At 45.6% G+C, this 21152-nt stretch overlaps 2 protein-coding genes across 2 annotated transcripts in view; one reads left to right on the forward strand and one right to left on the reverse strand.

Moving 5' to 3' along the window:
• Nucleotides 1–2984: 2984 nt before the first annotated feature.
• Nucleotides 2985–13143, reverse strand: ENTHD1 (ENTH domain containing 1). Its single transcript, XM_077834422.1, has 3 exons — nt 12795–13143; nt 6952–7161; nt 2985–3070 (listed from the first exon to the last, which is right to left on the reverse strand). The coding sequence occupies exons 1-3, from the start codon at nt 13141–13143 to the stop codon at nt 2985–2987; spliced, it is 645 nt and encodes a 214-aa protein (XP_077690548.1).
• The window catches only part of GRAP2 (GRB2 related adaptor protein 2), a 52553-nt gene continuing 41437 nt past the window's right edge, over nt 10037–21152 (forward strand). Inside the window, exon 1 of the mRNA XM_077807592.1 lies at nt 10037–10111. The gene's annotated coding sequence lies outside the window, so the exon portion shown is untranslated. The remainder of the gene's footprint in view (nt 10112–21152) is intronic.

The raw sequence follows: 21152 nt of genomic DNA on the forward strand, positions 1-21152 counted from the left end.
ACAAAGGTTTTGGGACAATATCCACACATGTCTATTTGGAGACAATATTACAATGTTAGGAAGAGCAAACCAGTGTCGGTGTAATAACGGATGGCTTGTAAAGCCTGAATTTGTTAGACTGGATAATTATACTATTGTCTTTTATATCATCCTGACTGCCTTTTTAATTTATTTTGGCTATAATAAATTACCTGTTAAATCTGATTTAACCAGATTAAGAACACTCAGTTCTCAGGTGTCGTTCACTTGAGAACTGCTCAGTGTCCTAAGGATTTGAGAGGTGGATCAGCAGGACATGTGTGTCTGGAGCATTAGAAGTGTTTCTGAAAGGGGAATAGTTTGTATCTTCTGTCTGATGAGAGGAAAAAGGAGAGGTCAGCAGGTATGGGGTGGGAAACATGAGGATTTACTCATCTTCAGTTCCCCAATACAATTTACTAAGAAACTAGTCTGAATGTTAAAACCCTATCAGCCAAGAAATAAATTGAACTGAAACTCCAGCCTCTACACACTTATGGTGTTTAGATATTACAGCACATATGGTCTATAAATATCAAGCCCTATCTGAAGATGTTACAGTGCCTCAGAGCAGTATGTTTGCCAACAGGTGACCATACATTAGAGCAGCAGTTTTCAACCTCTGGTCTGTGGACCCCTGGAGATCTTCAGACTATGTCTAGGGGTATGTCTACACTGGCAGAGTTACAGCACTGGCAGTTACAGCACTGCTTAGAGAGCACTGAAGGGAAACTGCTGTTGTTTGTTCACACTGTCAGCTGCCTGTGCAATAAATAGCATGTTCACACTTACGGCACTTGCAGCGGTATTCGGAGCAGTGCACTCTGGGCAGCTATCCCACAGAGCATCTCTTCCTCTTCTGCCACTAAGAGCTATGGGAAGGCGGAGGGGGTTGTGGGGCATCCTGGGTCCTGTCCCAATGACCCATGATGCACTGCTTCGCATCCCAGCAATCCCTGTGCTTCCGTCCACGTTTGGCACCATCTTTCAGCGGTAAGGGTACTGCGCGCCCTGCCTCTTCAGTCTGCAGGAATAGATCCTGAACTGTTGACCAGCCTGCTGCTCAGACTGACTAACACATCGCGAGTGGCAGTGGAGTTATTCCTTAAACTACAAAGGCAAGAGGAGTGTGACATTGATCTCGCCACACATAATAGCTACAACACGAGATTGCTTGTGGCATTCATGGAGGTACTGAACACAATGGAACGCCACTTTTGGGCTGGGAAAAGAAGCACTGAGTGGTGGGATCACATTGTCATGCGTGTCTGGGATGACAAGCAGTGATTGCAGAACCTTTGGATGAGGAAAGCCACATTTGTGGGACTGTGTGATGAGTTTGCCCCAGCCCTGTGGCACAAGGACATGAGAATAAGAGCTGCCCTGCCATTGGAGAAGCACGTGGCAATTGCACTGTGGAAGCTGGCTTCTCCAGACTGCTACCGATCGTTCGCTAACCAGTTCGGAGTGGGAAAGTCAACCGTTGGACTCAGGTTGATGGAAGTGTGCAGGGCCTTTAATCGCATCCTGGTCTGAAAGACTGTGACTCTTGGCAACGTGCATGACATTGTGGATGGCTTTGAACAAATAAACTTCCCTATCTGCGGAGGGGCAATAGATGGCACGCATATTCCAATTCTGGCACCCGACCACCTAACCACCATGTTCATTAATCAGAAGGGATATTTCTCAATGGCTCTCCAGGCTCTTGTGGATCACCATGGACATTTCATTGACATTAATGCAGGCTGGTCCCGAGAGGTGCATGACGCATGCATCTTTCGGAACACTGGTCTGTTCAGGAAGCTACAAGCAGGGACTTTCCTTCTGGACCAGAACATCACCATAAGGGAAGTCAAAATACCCATTGTGATCCTGGGAGACCCGCCTATCCCTTAATGCCGTGGCTTATGAAGCCATACATGGGGCACCTTGACAGCAGCAAGAAGTGGTTCAACAACAGGCTGAACAAGTGCAGAATGGCTGTTGAGTGTGCTTTTGGCCGTTTAAAGGTCCGCTGGCGCTGTCTGTATGGGAAGCTGGACCTCGCTGATGACAATATTACTATGCTTAGAGCTGCATGCTGTATGCTCCATAATATTTGTAAAGGAAAGGGTGAAAACTTCACTCAGGGCTGAATCGCTGAGGCTCAGCGCCTAGAGGCTAAATTTGAACAGCCAGAGACCAGGGCTATTAGAGGGGCGGTGCATGGGGCCATGAGAATCAGGGATGCCTTGAGGCAGCAATTTGAAGCTGAAAGCCACTAATATTTGTTACTATGTTCAGGAGTGCAGTGCTTGTAATGCTAGGAGGTGATTGTGATTGGTGCAGACAATGCACTATGAAGGTGTAAGAAAATTGCCTGTTGCTTTGCAGTGCTCTGTTTGCTTTCAATTAATGGAATAAAGATCGCTTTCAAACCAGAACAATTCTTTTATTAAAAAACAACAACTGGAGGACAGAGACAAATAAAAAAACACTTCAGCACTGAGAGGGATGAGGGAAGGGAAGGTCCCGGGATGGTTAAAGATTTGTGTATGTCCAGGTATCATATCCAACCTTCTCCTTTGGAGTACAGTGCAGCGGGTACTGTGCTTCGGCAGGGCCAAACTGCAGAGGGATGGGTGATGAGTACAGTGGGTACTGGGAGTCCACAGGACTGGACTGTGATGGGGCAGGAGTGGAATGCAGCAGGTACAGACTGAAGCCAGGAGGTTGATAAGCGTGTGTTAGTGGTGTCTGGGGGGTGCATGGGAAAGAGTTTTGCAAGAGCGGCTGCAGGGGAGTGCAGGCGCAGAGCTGCTCAGTTTGCAGTGCTAGTAGCGCCTGGAGCATGTCCGCTTGGCGCTCCAGAATGTTTAAGAGCTGCTCCGTGGCTTTGTTCTGGTGCACCGCATTCGCCTTTTGGTCCCTCTTCTCGGAGTCCCACCATTTCTTCAATTCTTGTTTTTCGGCCGCAGAGTGCATCATGACCGCATGCAGAAAGTCCTCTTTAGTTCTTCATGGCCACTGATAACTGATAAAGCGGGAGGCTGCGCTCCCAGGGTCATATCTGTGAAGCCAAAATGCAACATTTTACAGAAGCAGTATTGTTTGCAACACAGAGACCACTGATTTAAAATACAGCCACTATTCACATACCTGTCACTAACTGGCTGACCCCAGTCAAGCACACATGAGCCACAAGACACCCAGAGTGGTGAGTAACTGCAGGGGCAGGGGAAATCAGTGTTCCAGGACCAGGGCCATCCTTACCCAAATGCAAAGTATGCAGCTGCATAAGCCACCAGGAAATTTGCAGCACCAAATTTCCTGGTACCCTGTACAGCTGCATGATGCTCCAGCCCCTGCTCCGGCTCGCCCCGCCCCAGGCCTTCCCAGCCCCGCCTCTTCCTGCCCCTGCTCTGCCCCAGCCCACCCCACACTCCCCTGAGGAGTGCAGCAGGGCTGGGCCTGCACTCACTGGTGGCGGGAAGTGCAGCGACCTGGCCCCAGCCACACCGCTAGCTAGCCCCCCCCCCCCCCACGGAGGCGTGGGGCCAGCTCTCCCACCCGCCCCCTGTCCCCCGATGGAGGCCTTCCCCCTCCAGGGAGGTCTGGGGCCAGTCCCCTTGTTCCCACCCCCCACAGAGGCCTGGGGCCCCACACCCCCATGGCGGGGCTGCATAGGGCCCCAGAATTGCTAGGGATGGCCCTGTCCAGGACCATACTGTACACTGGGCACGTGGCTCTTGGTGAGAGCCAGCACTGTAGGGGGGCCTTATAATCATTCCTGTCCCCACATTTTCCACAGGCTATGTTCATTATGGAACATATCTCGCTGCTGAGGGTGAGCAGGGAATCAAGGGAGGGTCTTCTCCAGGATTGCAGCTTTTGCCCTGGCCCTTATGTGGCTCACCTGTGTGCAGCAATGGTCCCTTCCCCATCCCCTCCCCCCATGATGGCAGACTGGCATGGGAAAGTTACCCTTAATGGGGCAAGAAACAAAGCAGCTCTGCCAAAGAACCTGCTGCAGCGGATTGTCCAGGATCTCCATAAGAGTTTCCTGGAGATCTCTGAGGCAGATTTCTGTGAAATGAGGAAGTCAAACAACACCCTGTTCTGACACTCAGACTAGGCATGTGGTGGTATGCACATCATACACACACAAGCCTGCTTTCTGCAACCCTCCTGCCCCCAACAACTCACTTCAGCAATTCCCAAAATCAGGTCCACTTACCAGGGGCCTCCTGTCCTGTTTGCGCTTTGTCAAGATCCGCCAGCTGTGACTGGCTAGTCTCCTCTGACCTCCGAGTTGTCCCCTGCCTCTGGGTCCCCGTCCCCCTCCACATCCTCGTCCAAGATTTCCTCCTCCTGGCTCGGTCCACTCTCGACTGGCACATGAGCCACCGAAGTATCGACAGTGGCCTTTGCAGTGGAGGTGGGGTCGCCACCGAGTATCGCAGCTAATTCTTTGTAGAACCAGCAGCTCATGGGTGCAGCACCGGAGTGGCAGTTTGCCTCCCACGCCTTGTGGTAGGCATTCCGCAGCTCCTTCACTTTCATCCTGCACTGAAGTGTGTCATGGTCCTGGCCCCTTTCTGTCATGCATCTTGAAATCTATCCGTAAGTATCATCATTCCTATGGCTGAAGCGCAGCTGGGACTGGACAGCCGCCTCTCCCCAAATGCTGATGGGGTCCAGCAGCTCGGCATTGCTCCAAGCAGGGGATTGCCTGGTGCATAGAGCAGGCGTGGCCACCTGGAAAGATGTGCTGAGACCACTGCACACATCACTGAGCAAACAGGAAGGGAACTTTCAAAATTCCCAAGGAATTTAAGGGGTGGGGATAATGGTTGGTCACCTGAGGGCAGGGCAGTAGAGTTCAAACCAATGACCAGAGAGGCGAGAACAGGCATTTTGGGACACCTCCCAGAGGCCAATTGCAGCGCTGTAATCACCACAGTGTCTACACTGGCACCGCAGTGATGTAGCCCTGACACAGAAAGCTGTACGCCTCTCGGGGTGGGGGTTTTTACAGTACTGCAACTGTGCAGTTTCTGCACACTAAGTGGCTTGACAGTGTGTACACCTTGGGAGTTACAACACAGAAAGCTGCTTTACTGCACAGAAATTTGCCAGTGTAGACAAGGCCTAAGATTTCCAAAGGGATTCGAACCTCCATGTAAAATTTTTAATGAAATGAAAAAAGGTTGAGAACCACTGCATTAGCCCAAATGTAAGAGTGGCATCTCCCCTTGATAATCAGCAGCTGGACTTGCTGTGCACGTAAGTCTTTAATGTTACAGCGGAGCAATGGTTCTCATTGGGACCCTTGTTAAGGTCCCCAGGCAATAGTTGCATCAGGTGGACCAATCTGAAACTCCCATGCCCATAGGAGCTGGTATAATCTGTTGTCTGTTGGAAGTCAATCTTTGCATAGATACCACATTATACTTTGTTCATTCCCACAGTGACCAAGAATTGCAGCACTTCTGGTCTTCTGTTGGTGTATCTGGACAGCATGAGATCTTGTATATTATATAGACTGCATGTAAAACGCTGGAAAACTTAGGATGACAAGAAGAGTGAAAGGTGAAGCAGCAGACTGAATACTGTATATCTCTTGGCTTTGGTTGGTTTGTATTGTGTCAGCTTGACCATTCATGTCTTGTAACTTTGCATTCAACAAGCAAAAATATCTTGGATTGTTTTTCCATGATATCAAACATTGGCTTATGTACTCTGTCTTCCAAGTGCCAGTTCTGTTCGAATGAAACTTGCAGCATTTAGGAGGATTGTCTGAGCAGGATTAACTCCTGGCAATATTAATTAAACACAAGTCCTCCCTTACTTTCATTTTATAATTTAACAAAATTTTATGTGGACTTATTTACTCATGGATGGATAGCCTTGATGCTTTTTAGATTCTCACGTATAATATGGATAAAGGCAGGACTCAAACCTCTGAAAATAAATGTACCTGTAACAGGCCATCTTTCTCCGTTTGTTGGCATAGAGCCACATTGGTTTAGTTCACATCAGGATACAGTCACCTTATTCACACGTTATTTCACTGTGGATACCATCTGACAATTCAGTCTGAAAGGAATGATCAGCCTGAACATTGGGGATTTTTTTTTAAAACACAGCCCAATTTAAAGAATCAACTTCTTCCTTTTTCCTATATATGTTGTACAGTTTGGATGAATTTCAGTAGTCTCAAAACTGAAGACTGTCAGTACTGTCTGGAGTCAAGCATAATGCCACACTGGTGTGCTATTACTCCCTCTCCCTCACCTCTACCAGTGTGTTTCAATACTGATCTCTACAGGATTCCTGTTATTCCAGTTTTGCCATCTTGACCTTGGTTCTGCTAATGTACCTAATTCTTACTCACTGCACCCTTTCCTATTTAAGTCCCTATATCCTTGCACTGCTCTGCTTGTTCCATAACACTGACAGGCAGTATTTCTTGCTATTCCAGTACTAGTACCCTCCATACATCTCTGCCAATGCACCTCAGTGCTGACCTACAGCACCTCTTTGCTATTCCAAATCTGGGTCCCCTATGGACTTTTATCAAATTACCACCATTATCCCCTGATATTTCAGTCCTGAGTAAAGATTATTAATCATACCACGCCATGCAAAATGGGGTGGAGATTGTCAGAGAAGACGACATGTTCACTAGTAAATACGTTAGAATACCACAAAACCCCAAAGTCCATTTCATTTGAGATTGACAAATGAAAAGGTAGTGCAGAAAGACCCATCATTTTGCTCCTGCAAACTTCGCCTCCTCTCTTGACTCTTAAGCCCTTCATCGCTACATCCTGCAGTGTAATCTTTTCAGATTGTTTACTGAAATGCAAAGCCCACCCGCAAAGCCCACCCACCTGTGGCTAAAGTATTGGCACATGTAAATTTGCAGTTTAAGCCTGGGGTGCTTACCTTGAAGTTTGAGAGAATCAGGAAGCTCTGGTATGGGCTCAGAGGCAGACATTGTTGGTAAACAGTCCTTGGTAGTGGTTTTCTTAGGCAATAGCATTGCATAGGAGGTCCGCTGCCTAGTTCTACGTGCTATCTCACGTTCATTATGTAGCAGTTGGTCATCTGTTAACAAGGCACTGACTTGCTTAGACTTTTCTCTGATGTGATAACCTGTTGAAGTAATTAGGTTTAATTTAAAGAAAAGAAATACTTGGTAAATATGTTAGAAAGCCACCATCCCATTCTGTAATGAGGACCAACTGGATATATCATGGGCCCCAGCAACTACAGAAAAGTGCAAATTGCTAAGGATGCTGAGCTGTTTATAACCATAGAACAATGAGCCAAAAAAACAAGATCTCAGTAAGCAGTTGTCTTTAGTAGACTTACTTTGTAAGCATCTGACAAGAGTTTAAGACACTGCATGTGTGGTTCATAAACTGAAGTATGTTTTTAGGTTAAGGTCTTTGAGGTTTTTCCTCCCTTTATTTCTTCCAAGGACCAGCTTTGTAGCAGCCCATTATTCTGGCTAAATGCTATTAGCAGGATGCTATTCCTTTGGTCAGAAAAGTGTTCAAACAGAATTCCTCCTTGCCTCTTTGGTGCATTAGTGTATTGTCTCTGTCGGGCCTTGCCAGTCCATAAACTCTGAGCCTTCTGTATGGCAGTGCAAAACACTGCCACCAGTAGGCTGGCACAAGTATGTAGGGTTTTTCTAATAAATTTGGCTATGGTTGTGTGTAGTGACAAGGGAGTATTAGTGTCAATGTGAGTTATAGGGAACAAAGAAAGACGCTGAAGTGCTTTTCATCTTCAATCTCTGGAAAAGATTGTCAAGCCCAAAAATGCTAGGGTCCAAGGAAGATGTGAAGGATTAAAGATCTCTTTCAGAAGAGACGACATTATCCTATCAAAATGAATTTGTCTAGAGAGGGAAAAAGACACACTTTTTTTGTATTCTTCTAAAAAATCTACTGTGTTTAGCATGTGTTTAAACCATAGGTGCCGACTTCTTCTGGCGCCGATGGGCGCTCGACCCCCCTCTGCCCCTGGCCTCGCCCTGACTCCACCCCGCCCTTCTCCCTCCTGCCCCCATTCCAACCCCTTCCCCAAATCCCCGCTCCGCCTCCTCCCTGAGTGCGCCACGTTCCCGCTCCTCCCTCCTAGAGCTTGCTACAGCTGTTTGGTGGCGGCAAGCACTGGGAGGTAGGCGGAGGAGCGGGGACATGGTGCGCTCAGGGGAGGAGGCAGAGGTGAGATGAGGTGGGGCGGGGAGCTTGGCTGCTGGTGGGTGCAGAGCACCCACTAATTTTTCCCCGTGGGTGCTCCAGCCCTGGAGCATCCACGGAGTCGGCGCCTATCTGTGAAACAACATCCCCAAACTACCAGCTGTAATGGAGTCAGTTAAATAAAGCTGTTGATTCTGCTTAGGAGATTCACAGGTCTGAATTCATTGAGGGGCTGGTACAGCAATGAAACAGAAAGGTGCATCAAATTCACTGTTTGCAATAGTTATCAGGGAAACAAACATAGAGACGACTGTATGTCATGATGATCCTTCTTATACTGGCAGGACCCTGGGAGGTGGAAGGGACGAGGGCATGTTGCTCCTCTTTCTGGTGTTTTGAGTGGGGAACCTTAACACGTGACTGAATCCCTCTGTTGGCAGGTATCAGGCATTGGTACTCTGTATCTTCTGTGTTTCTAGATCTATCTTACTGAGGTACACATAATTATAAGAATCCAGTATTAAGATGTTCTACTAACGTATATTACTCTCTCTCCCCCCATAACTGCTTCAAACATTGAATTTGATAGCTCCTCTAATCTCAAAGTCGTATGACCCACCAAGTGAATTCTGTCCTGGCATTCTCCTAAGTAGAGTGACCAGCTTTATTTAATTTATTGTATTTGAAGCTGATAGTTTCAGGATGTTGTTTCTGTTAACTGGGATGTCCAGGCACTGCAAACTGACATTACATAACTCAGTCAGTGGATTTCCACTGGGTTTGTTCTGCGATTTGACCTGCATACCACCACAGATTTAAACAGTGGTGAGATGGAGACACTTTCTCCTTTGTTGAGACAGCTGTGAGAGCACCACTGAAATGCTGATTGTCATGCGACAGTTCTAGTTTTCATAAATCTGAGTCCCATGACCCTCGGATTCTTGTAGTGTGATTAAATGGTCTTGAATTTATTTAATCTCATTCTCATAGCAATATGAAATGAAGCAACATCATTATGCACTGCTGCAACATCATTACATGAAAACTGAGCTATAGCAGTGTCATGATTTAGCATCATGGTGTGATCATTTTGTCCTGCAGGACAGATACAAATAGTTGGCATTTCAAAGCTAGTAGGAGCAGTATTAAGCTTTTATCAGCTGGAATTCACTTTTACATACATCACATGGGAACATGAATTGCCCAGTGTGATAGGCCCATCACTGCCAATAATTCATCTAATTTACTATGGTAAGGTGGATGCATGGTTGGATCTCAGAGCCAACAGGCCAGTAGCTTCATCTACCAGCTCATGCTGCTCCCAGCAGTGCTGCATTCTTATTAATAATTTAATCTTGTCTTTGAAGTTCAGCTCCTAGCAGTTTGCCTCCTTTTTTCTCATTTTCTTTCACTTCTGTTTAAAATTATAATGGTCCATTTCAACAAAATTAACTGTAATTTCATGGATCAGCACATCAGGAATAAGTTTTATACATAATACTATAATCCATGTAGTTGTTTCCCCAAAAGCAAATTGACTTGATGAGCAATTCTGTCTCCTGTGTAAATAACCCTGGTTCTAATTAAGACCTATGTTATTTCAGGGGTTTTTTTGGTTTTAGTATTTTCTGGCAATTTGTGGATATGGCAGTGTTTTTAAAGGAAATGTTTACCAAATATAACATGAGGGTAATAATATAACCTAGTTTTTACATAGTACTTTTCATCAGTATATCTCAAAGTACTTTACAAAGGAGGGTAAATATCATTATCTCCTTTTCACAGATGGGGAAACTGAGGTTCAGGAGGTGAAGTGACTTGCCCAAGGTCACCCAGGAGGACAGTGGCTGAATCAGGTTTTCTGGGTTCCAGTCCAGTGTGTTATCTACTAGGTCATACTGCCTCCCATCGTTAATTTTATTTACTTTTAACTAACCCCTCCCCCATGCTTTTATCCATGTTTCATTCTTCATTACAGTATACTTAAACTGGCTTTTTTTTTTAAATTAATTTAGTCCTAATGGAAGTTTCCAGACTGATAAAACCTAACACAGGTAAGTCTTCTATTTATATGTACAACAGGTGCATCATGGGCAGTGACAGGACAAGATTCCTACACCACCCTATCAATATGTCATCAGTAATACCCTGGAAAAATCACTTCTAGGGCTAGATGATGGGAAGTTTGTTTATTGTGGCCTCTATTCAGTTTCACCGTCTCCCTGTTGAGATTGCCAGCCAGTGGATCAATTAGTATGAAACTGGGTGGTTCTTTTTGTAATATGTACACTTTTCTGCTATGAATTGGACTGCAGCTTCCAATTTATTTCACAAAGGTCACTAAACATATATTGGATGGTAAGACCTTTCAGTTGTTACCAACCTGTCCCAGACTGCATAGGCGCCAACTTCCCCTCTTTCCCGTGGGTGCTCGATCCCCGCCCCCACTCCACTCCTTCCATGAGGCCCCGTGGAGTCAGCGCCTATGCCAGACTGGAACCGGAGACCTAGAGATTATGGTGATAATAAAGATAAAAGGCCACATATCCCAGTTCCCTATGCCATCAAATTCTCAAACTGACTTTACTTTCATTATTCCTGAGGTGGGCCAGTGTACTCAAGTTCTGATGGCAAACATGCCCAAAGGCAAACATCAAGTGTTTACTTTTAAATATGATAAATTTCACTGGCATACTGACCTGAAATCTATTAGTCTAGCATGATCCAACCCTGCACTAATGACAAATTTAATTATATTATTGTAACCATTATTTAGTGGCTCAGTAACCCTTAAGAACATAAGAATAGCCATACTGGGTCAGACAAATGGTCCATCTAGCCCAGTATCCTGTCTTCTGACAATGGTCAATGCCAGGTGCTTCAGAGGGAATAAACAGAACAGGTAATCATCAAGTGATCCATCCCGTGTTGCCCTTCCCAGCTTCTGGCAAACAGAGGCTAGGGTCACTTCAGAGCATGATTTTGCATCCCTGCCCATCCTGGCTAATAGCCATTGATGGGTCTATCCTCCATGAACTTCTTAACCAAGGCCTTTGATATGCCATATCAGGGCTAAATACTACATGCTGTAGTTCCTTCAGCATTTGCCTCCGAGTCACGGTACACATGGCATACTACTGAGGGTATATCTATGCAGCAGCTGGAAGTGTGCTTCCTAGAACAGGTAGACAGCCATGCGTTAGCTCTGGTCAAGCTTGTACGCTAAAAATAGCTGTGGGCTAGCTGCCCAAGTACAATCCTGAATGACCCCGTGGGTACATGCTCAGATGGCTAGCCTGAGTTCCCACAGCCACACTGCTGTTTTTAGCACAATAGTGTGACAAAGTCAGGCCCCACGGCTGCAAGAGGGTCCTGAAAGGCCGATATATTAGCCCAGAAGGTTACAGGCCCTTTTTCCTACAAGCTGAGAAGGGATTACCTCAGGTCAATTAGGGACACCTGAATCCAATTAAGGGCTGCCTGGGGCCTTTAAAAACCCCTCCTCTGGGGAGAGAGAGACAAGCTACTGCCAGGCTACTGTCAGCTGGGAAACAAGCTCTTCCAGGCTGAGAGGCTGTGCTCCTTCCCATAGGGGAACAGCCAAACCCAAGTGCCTGATGGGGGAAGGACTGACACCCCAGGGCAAGCAACAGGATGATACCCTGCCCCAGGGAGGAGGCAGGGAAGGTATCCCATTTTGTTTTTGTGTTTACGAGACTGTTTCCTTTTTGTTTGGTGAAGGATCACCCCTTAGGCCGACCCTGGGGCCTACCCTGAAAACACAGCCAAAGGAGCACAGAAAGTGGAAGGCAAAGTGTGGCTGATTTACCCCAGGCCTGCCATCGCCAGAGGGAGAAGTGCTAAGTCTGATGAGACGAAGGAGGTGCCTTGCCACAATAGCTTGAGCAGAACTAGCATGTGTCTGTCCACCAACACTGGGAAGCCCCCTCTCAACTGCTATGTAGACATACCCTTCATGCCTTAAGAGGCACTGCACTGAGCAGCCATATCAGTTACACCACTGTCTTATTAATGTTCTTATATTTTGAGGTTTGTAGCTAAATCGTTGCTACCTCACAGTCTTCTCCCCTTAGGTTTCCGTATACTGTCAAGAGAATTTCTATGTGAAGTACTACACCCTCATATCTACAGTCTAACATATTTCAATATATATTTTATAGTCAGGTATTATGGTATACTCTTGCGTATTCTCATCTCACCATTTTTCAGAAATGGCATGCTAATCTTCTCCCAGTTCCAAGCATTCCACCTCACCCATATTTGCATTTAAACGTCTTTCAACAGTGCATAGGCACACGGGTTGAAATTCTGGCCTCTTTGACCTCAATAGTGCTGGGATTTTACCCTTTCTTTTTGTATGTGAGAGATGGGAGCATTTTTATGTATCCTTTTTTTCGCTACCATGGTAAATTGCTCCTCCATATCCCCTTCCTGTGCATTTTCCTTCAGTGCAGCCATAATTACTTGCTATATTTTCCCCAGCAATTAGTTTAAATAATCCCCCCCAAAAACCTCCTTAATTTTAATTGACAGGCCTTGTCAAGCTACATTTACCTTGATCCTTTCCAGCCTCATCTATATAATGAAAGTCCTTTAATGTCTGAATGTTAAAGAGCCCCTCTTGACAATGCTGTATGACTTTCTTTGATCCATTCTTGATGAGATAATCCAAGAGCATGAGGGATTTATACACATGCCTCCAGTTCTTTCCCTGGTCGTTCATCCTGTGCCATATCATGTTCATAATCTCCAAAAGAGAAACTGTATTGTATGTCAGGTCACTGATCTCTAACATTAGTGAACTAGAGGGACCCCATGGGTCATTAGAGGTTGCTTCCCTGACTTTAACCTCAGAATCAGAATAATTTTTCACAAAGTTCTTCATGTGCCTCCTGAGTGCCATGGAGATGACAGGTTGCTCAGCTGATAAAGTAGGTAAGAGACGCCTGTGCTGCTGTCCCTGTCTCCACCTCAGCAAACCACAATGATTCTGCAAACAGAACAATACAAGGAACACGTGTAACTTGTTATCCACTCAACATTTTGGAGGAAGAGGGGAAGGCTGATATAATGATCAGTTTCTTAACAATAGGGGCCAGCGAACATTGGGAGCACTATGATTGCAATCATAGAGCATTACCTTCTGGTCCTACCTAGCCCAAAAAGGAGACCCATCCTACTTGTCCCTAACCAGAAGTATGGCAACTATGATTAATGGCCGCAAGGGTGAGAATACAGTGAAGGGGATACTTAGGTTCTCCTTAGGAAAGACTGCAGTAGGGCAACAAACTGGAAGGAAGATGACCTGTGTTCTACTTAACGGCCTTGTTATTAATTTGCTGACCTTGGGCAAGACACTTAATCTCTCTGTACTTCAGTTTACTCATCTGTATAAGTGTTAAATATAGTTATTAGTGATCATTATTTATTATTAGGTGTTTGTCAAGAATAGTAAAGTCACTTAAGGTGGAAGAAGGGATAGAACATTTAATTATCTAGCAAACTTAACTAAAACTAGACCATACCTTCCATTGTTAAACCAGAGCTCCAGGTCGCTTGTATGGTGCCCCTGTAGTTAGTACTTTGCTCACACATACAAGAGACCAGAGTTCAAATACCAGATTCAGACTTGGGCCTGCAGAAGTTAAATTATACTGCCAGGGCAGTGTATGCATGCAGGGAGGAAATGGTCTCATGTCACTCTGCAGTGACCCTTCTCTCTTCTGCTCCTCTAAATTGGAGAGGGAGGGTAGAGGAAGGAAAAACAGGGTTCCATTTAGCTGAGGACTGCTCTGCTAAACTGAATAGAGATTCTCTACTGATCATCTTGGATTTGTCAGCTTTCACAGCTGGCATACGCAACAGGGGGGTGTATTTTAGTTGAGGCAGTGATAGCATAAAAAGGGAACACAGCCTCCAAACAATTTAAACAAAGCCTGCGAATTGTCAATTCACAGCTTTATGAGATGAACCCATTCCCCTTCCTTCTTTTCATTAGTTATCATGAGGGTGGGTAGGTCTCTGTGCAGTTCCCAACTGAGTCACCAGCAAAGGCTGTCATGATCATGTATCAAATTGATTTCAAGCCCTGACAAGTGCCCAGCCACAATGAGGGAGACAATGTGTAATCAGATTTTATGCACACAAAAGGCAAAATATTAAAATTCATAACAAATGTGTTTGTTTTCCACCTTGCTTCCCCACATCCACCAACACCTTTGTCCACTCCGACTTCTATTATTTTGATTGATTCATTCAATGTTGGATTTTTAACACAATGGCAGGGATAGGCATGAATCTGAAGCAAAACACCAAATGTTACCTTTTCAATTTTTAAAATAAAGAAGATAATTAACCTTTTTATCAAAGTATACACAACTTCAAGTAAGTTGGATGGAAAATATATTGGTTTAATTAAGATATTGTAGAGGGCGATAGCTGCAAGTGCTGGGAACCTGGAGAGCAAAAAGAATCTGTCTGAGGAGGGTACTGCATAGTTTACAACTCCCTGCTTCTCTTTCTTGTTTGCACTTCAAATGGAGTCAATTTTTATCTGTCTCACTCCTGCAGAGAAAAAACTGATTTTATAGTATGTTTCAATGAAGCTATTAAAAATTTCAATCACATCAGGTGTCATAACCATACTGCTAAGGGTAGCCTAGAATTCCTCCTTACCTGTAAGGGGTTAAGAAGTTCAAATAACCTGGTTGGCACCTGACCAAAAGGACCAATGGGAAAAGAAGATACTTTCAAATCTTGTGGGGGAGGCTTTGTTTTGGTGTGTTCTCTTGGGAAGCAGAGAAGCATCAGGTCAGAAAACTCCTTCTCCTATAAACCATCCTAAAAGTCTCTCAGATTACAAATTGTAAGTAAAAGCCCGGCAAGGAGTGTTACATTATCTTTTGTTCTGCTTGTAAATTTTTCCTTTGCTGGAGGGAGGTTTACTCCTGGTTTTTGTAACTTTAAAACTAAGCCTAGAGGAAATTCTGCTGTGTTTTTGAATCTTTTGTTACCCTGTAAAGTTATTTTCCATCCTGATTTTACAGAGGTGATTTTTACCTTTTTTTAAAATAAAATCCTTCTTTTAAAAACCTGACTGATTTCTCTATTGTCCTAAGACCCAGGGGTTTAGGTCTGCGATTACTTTGTAACCAATTGGTTAGGATATTATTCTCAAGCCTTCCCAGGAAAGGGGGTGTAAGGGCTTGGGGGAATAGGAACTCCAAGTGGTCCTTTCCCTGATTCTTTGTTAAATCACTTGGAGGTGGCAACATACCATCCAAGGGCAAAGAATTTGTGCCTTGGGGAAGTTTTAACCTAAGCTGGTAAAAATAAGCTTAGGGGTTCTTTCATGAGGGTCCCCACATCTGTACCCTAGAATTCAGAGTGGGGAGGGAACCCTGACATGGTGGTAGTGGTGGGATCATTTTGAACCAAAAGCACAGAGCTTAGGATTTTAAAAGGCTTTTTTTTTCTCTCTCTCCTTTTGGCTGCTTGAGAAGCAGGGTGGTTTTTTTTTAAAGCTGGGAGCACCTGGAGTGTTTTTTCTCTGCCTGAGGGCAGGGTAGTTAACCTCCTGCAGGGGAATTCACAAGTGGTTTTTTTTTTTTCTTTCTAGCTCTCGGGTAGGCTAGATTAAACACAGAAAGGCTAGGATGGCTGACAGTGACGTCCAAAAGAAATTAGAATTAGCCAGATTCGAAGCTGATAAGAGACAAAAAGAACATGATAGATGGATGGAGGCAGAAAAATCTGCCCACAAGAGAGCTATGGAGGCCCAGAAGCATGCTCAGGAGGAGAGGGAAAGAGAGAGGAAGCATGAACTGGAGGATAAAGAAAGAGAGAGGAAGCATGAACTGGAGTTAGAGACAAAACGCTTAGAGATGGAAAGGGCTAAGCAGAATATACCAGACAACCCTAGCAATCCTTCTCCAGATACTGCTTCCTATCCCAAAAAGTTCCCCACCTACAAGGCAGGTGATTCATAGATATTTAGGTCAGAAGAGACCATTATGATCATCTAGTCTGACCTCCTGCACAACGCAGGCCACAGAATTTCACCCACCACTCCTGCAAAAAACCTCACACCTATATCTGTGCTATTGAAGTCCTCAAATCATAGTTTAAAGACTTCAAGGAGCAGAGAATCCTCCAGCAAGTGACCCGTGCCCCATGCTACAGAGGAAGGAGAAAAACCTCCAGGGCCTCTTCCAATCTGCCTTGGAGGAAAATTCCTTCCCGACCCCAAATATGGCGATCAGCTCAACCCTGAGAATATGGGCAAGATTCATCAGCCAGATACTACAGAAAATACTTTCCTGGGTACCTCGGATCCCTCCCCATCTAATATCCCAGATGATACTGAGGCCTTCTTAGAAAATTTCAAAAGGGTCTGCCTTGGATACAGCATCTCTACAGACCGGTACATGGTGGAGCTGAGGCCACAGCTCTGTGGATCCTTAGCAGAGGTGGCGGCTGAAATGTCTAAGAAACACATGAACAGTTATGAACTTTTAAAAAAAAAAAAAAAGCCAGAATCAAAATGGGGCTAACACCCGAGCAAGCCTGTCAGCGGTTCAGAGCCCTAAAGTGGAAACCGGACATAGCATTTTCCTGACACGCCTACCACATTGTAAAAAATTGGGATGCCTGGATATCAGGAGCCAGCATTAAATCTCGGGAAGATCTGTCTTTCCTAATGCAAATGGAGCAGTTCTTAGAGGGTGTTCTGAGGAAATAAAAAGGTATATCATAAATGGGAAGCCCAAAACTGTAATCGAGGCGGAGGATATTGGAACCAAATGGGTGGAGGTGGCGAAAAAGAAAAAAACTAGTAGCACTTGGAGCGGATATCAGAAGGGGCAACCCAAGACAACACTCTATCTCCAGGGGCAGCCCAAGGCCCCATCTACATCCCAAGGAAAAACCCAAACACCTTATCGTCACCCAACACCCGTCTTCAGCAACCCACCTCATCCCAGTAGCCAGTCAGCTAGACGATATTTTAAATATAATGAGCTGGGGCATGTGAAGGCCAACTGCCCCAAGAACCCCAACAGACTGCAGTTCATTACACCAGAGTCACACCAAAGGTCCTCAGGCCCAGATGCCTCCCAGGTATCCTCAGAGCGAAGGGAAGCTGTGAGTGTGGGCGGGAAGAAGGTTATCGCATGGAGGGACACTGGAGCACAAGTGTCAGCTATCCACCAATCCTTAGTGGACCCCAACTTAATTAACCCAGAGTCCAAGTGATGATTCAACCCTTCAAGTCAAACTCTTTTGACTTTCCTACAGCCAAGTTGCCTGTCCAGTACAAGGGCTGGTCAGGAATGTGGACTTTTGCAATCTATGGTGATTATCCCATTCCCATGCTGCTGGGGGAAGACTTGGCCAACCATGTGATGCGAGCCAAGAGGGTGGGAATGGTCACCCACAGCCAGGTGAAGTGAGGTGTCACACCTAGCTCTGTTCTTGAGCCTTCAACAAGGGCCCAGTCTGTGTTACCAGAGACCCAGACTGAGGTGGTGGAATAGGACCCCATGCCAATGTCTGTGACAGCAGTCATGGGTCCAGCCGCAGAGACCCAGCCAGAGCCAGTCCCAAAACCGGAACTGGCAGAGCAACCAGTACCAGAACCATTGCCAGCACTGAGTCCAGTGCTTGCAACCCCATCTACAGCTCCAACACCAGAGGGCACCACTGAGCCTGCACTGGCAGCAGCAGCAGATAACCCTACACAAGAGGCTCACTGAAATACCACACAGTGCACCAGCGGAGGGCAGTTCACAGTCAATGGAAACAGCCCCATCACCTGCATCACTTCCAGAGGGACCAAGCCCAGGTCCACAATCCAGTGAGGAACTGATGTCTCCAGCATCAAAGGAACAGTTCCTGGCTGAACAGGAAGCAGATGAAAGCCTTCAGGGAGCTTAGACGGTGGCACGGAGCAACCCACCACCTATCAGCTCTTCTAATAGATCCCAGTTTGTTGTAGAAAGAGGACTTTTATACAAGAAAACTCTTTCTGGTGGGCACCAGAAAGACTGGCATCCTCAGAGACAGTTGGTAGTTCCAACTAAGTACCGGGTAAAGCTCTTGAGCTTAGCCCACGATCATCCTAGTGGCCATGCTGGGGTGAACAGGACCAAAGACCATTTCGGGAGGTCCTTCCACTGGGAGGGAATGGGCAAGGATGTTTCTACCTATGTCCAGTCTTGTGAGGTGTGCCAAAAAGTGGGAAAACCCCAAGACCAGGTCAAAGCCCTTCTCCAGCCACTCCCCAGAATTGAAGTTCCATTTCAGCGAGTAGCTGTGAATATTCTGGGTCCTTTCCCAAAAAAGACACCAAGAGGAAAGCAGTACATATTGACTTTCATGGATTTTGCCACTCAATGGCTGGAAGCAGTAGCTCTAAGCAACACCAGGGCTAAAAGTGTGTGCCAGGCATTAACAGACATTTTTGTAGGTTGGCCCTCCAACATCCTTACAGACTCGGGAACTAATTTCCTGGCAGAAACCATGAAAAGCCTTTGGGAAGCTCATGGGGTGAACCACTTGGTTGCCACCCATTACCACCATCAAACAAATGGCCTGGTGGAGAAGTTTAATGAAACTTTGGGGGCCATGATACGTGAATTCGTAAATGAGCACTCCAACAATTGGAACCTAGTGTTGCAACAGTTGCTCTTTGCCTACAGGGCTATATCACATCCCACTTTAGGGTTTTCACCATTTGAACTTGTGTATGGCCATGAGGTTAAGGGGTCATTACAGTTGGTGAAGCAGCAATGGGAGGGGTTTACACTTTCTCCAGGAACTAACATTCTGGACTTTGTAAACACCCTCTGAAACACCCTCCGACCCTCTTTAGCCCTTGCTAAAAAAAACCCTAAAAGATGCTCAAAAAGAGCAAAAGGCCTGGTATGATAAACATGCCAGAGAACCTTCCGTTAAAGTCAGGGACCAGGTCATGGTCTTGAAGGCACTCCAGATCCATAAAATGAAAGTGTCATGGGAAGGGCCATTTACAGTCCAGGAGCACCTGGGAGCTGTTAACTATCTCATATCATCCCCCACCTCAAACCTAAAGCCTAAGGTGTACCATATTAATTCTCTAAAGCCCTTTTATTCCAGAGAATTAAGGGTTTGTCAGTTTACAGCCCAGGGAGGAGATGAAGCTAAGTGGCCTAAAGGTGTCTACTACGAAGGAAAAAGTGATGGTGGCGTGGAAGAGGTGAACCTCTCAATGACCCTCGTACATATGCAGCACCAGCAAATCAAGGAGCTGTGCACTAGCTTTGCGCCGATGTCCTCGGCCACCCCAGGATGGACCGAACGGGCATACCACTCCATTGACACAGGTAATGCTCACCTATTTAGAGCCCAACTGTACCAGGTGTCTCCTCAAGCCAAAATTGCTATAGAACGGGAGATCCAGGACACACTATAGATGGGTGTAATCTGCCCTTCTAACAGTGCATGGGCATCTCCAGTGGTTCTAGATCCCAAAGCAGATGGGGAGATACATTTTTGAGTGGACTACCATAAGCTAAATGCTGTAACTCGCCCAGACAACTATCCAGTGCCACGCACAAATAAGCAATTGGAGAAACTTGGACGTGCCCAGTTCATCTCTACCTTAGACTTAACCAAGGGGTACTAGCAAGTATCGCTGGATGAATCTGCCAAGGAAAGTCAGCCTTCATCACGCATGTAGAGCTGTATAAATTTAATGTGCTCCCTTTCGAGCTGCAAAATGCACCCGCCACTTTCCAAAAACTTGTAGATAGTCTCCTAGCAGGATTGGAAAAATCTGCAGTCACCTACCTTGATGATGTGGCCATCTTTTCTGATTCATGGGCAGAACACCTGGAGCATCTGCAAAAATGAGCGCATAAGGGAGGCAGGGCTAACTGTTAAGCCTAAAAAGTGTCAGATAGGCCTAAACAGAATGACTTACCTTGGACACCAAGTGGGTCAAGGAACTGTCAATCCCCTACAGGCCAAAGTGGATGCTATCCAAAAATGGGCTGTCCCAAAGTCAAAGAAACAGGTCCAATCCTTCTTAGGCTTGGCTGGATATTACAGGCGATTTGTACCGCACTACAGCCAAATCGCTGCCCCACTGACAAACCTAACCAAAAAGAAACAGCCAAATGCAGTTCAGTGAACTAAAAAGTGTCTGAAGGCCTTTAACCAGCTTAAAGCAACACTCATGTCTAACCCTGTGCTAAGGGCCCCAAACTTTAACAAACTTTCCTAGTAACCACAAATGCGTACAAGCATGGAGTGAAAGCAGTTTTAATGCAGGAAGAATCAGATCAAAAATTCCATCCTGTCGTGTTTTTCAGCAACAAACTGTCTGAGAGGGAAAGTCACTGGTCAACCAGCAAAAAGAAATGTTATGCCATTGTGTACGCTCTGAAAAAGCTACGCCCATATGTTTGGGGACAGCGTTTCCACCTGCAAACAACCATGCCACACTGAAGTGGCTTTATACTGTCAAGGACAATAACAAAAAACTTCTTCAGTGGAGTTTAGCTTGCCAAGATTTTAATTTTAAAATACAACACATTTCAGGAGCTTCTAACAAAGTGGCTAATGCACTCTCCAGTAAAAGTTTCCCCAAATCAACTGGTTAAAATCGTCCTTAAAATGTGGAAAATATTGATAGTTTTTATGTAATCAGTAGTATATCTAGAGGTGCATGTGTCTTATTAACTGTTTTCTCCTAAAGCTCCAGAAAGAAATCACAGCCAGTGTGGTACAGGCTGTACAGCACTGTCTGTGATTTGTGGGGCGTGTCATAACCATACAGCTAAGGGTAGTCTAGAATTCCTCCTTACCTGTAAGGGGTTAAGAAGCTCAGATAACCTGGTTAGCACCTGACCAAAAGGACCAATGGGGAAAAAA

Source organism: Eretmochelys imbricata, chromosome 1 (assembly GCF_965152235.1).
Source record: "Eretmochelys imbricata isolate rEreImb1 chromosome 1, rEreImb1.hap1, whole genome shotgun sequence".
NCBI lineage: Eukaryota > Metazoa > Chordata > Testudines > Cheloniidae > Eretmochelys > Eretmochelys imbricata.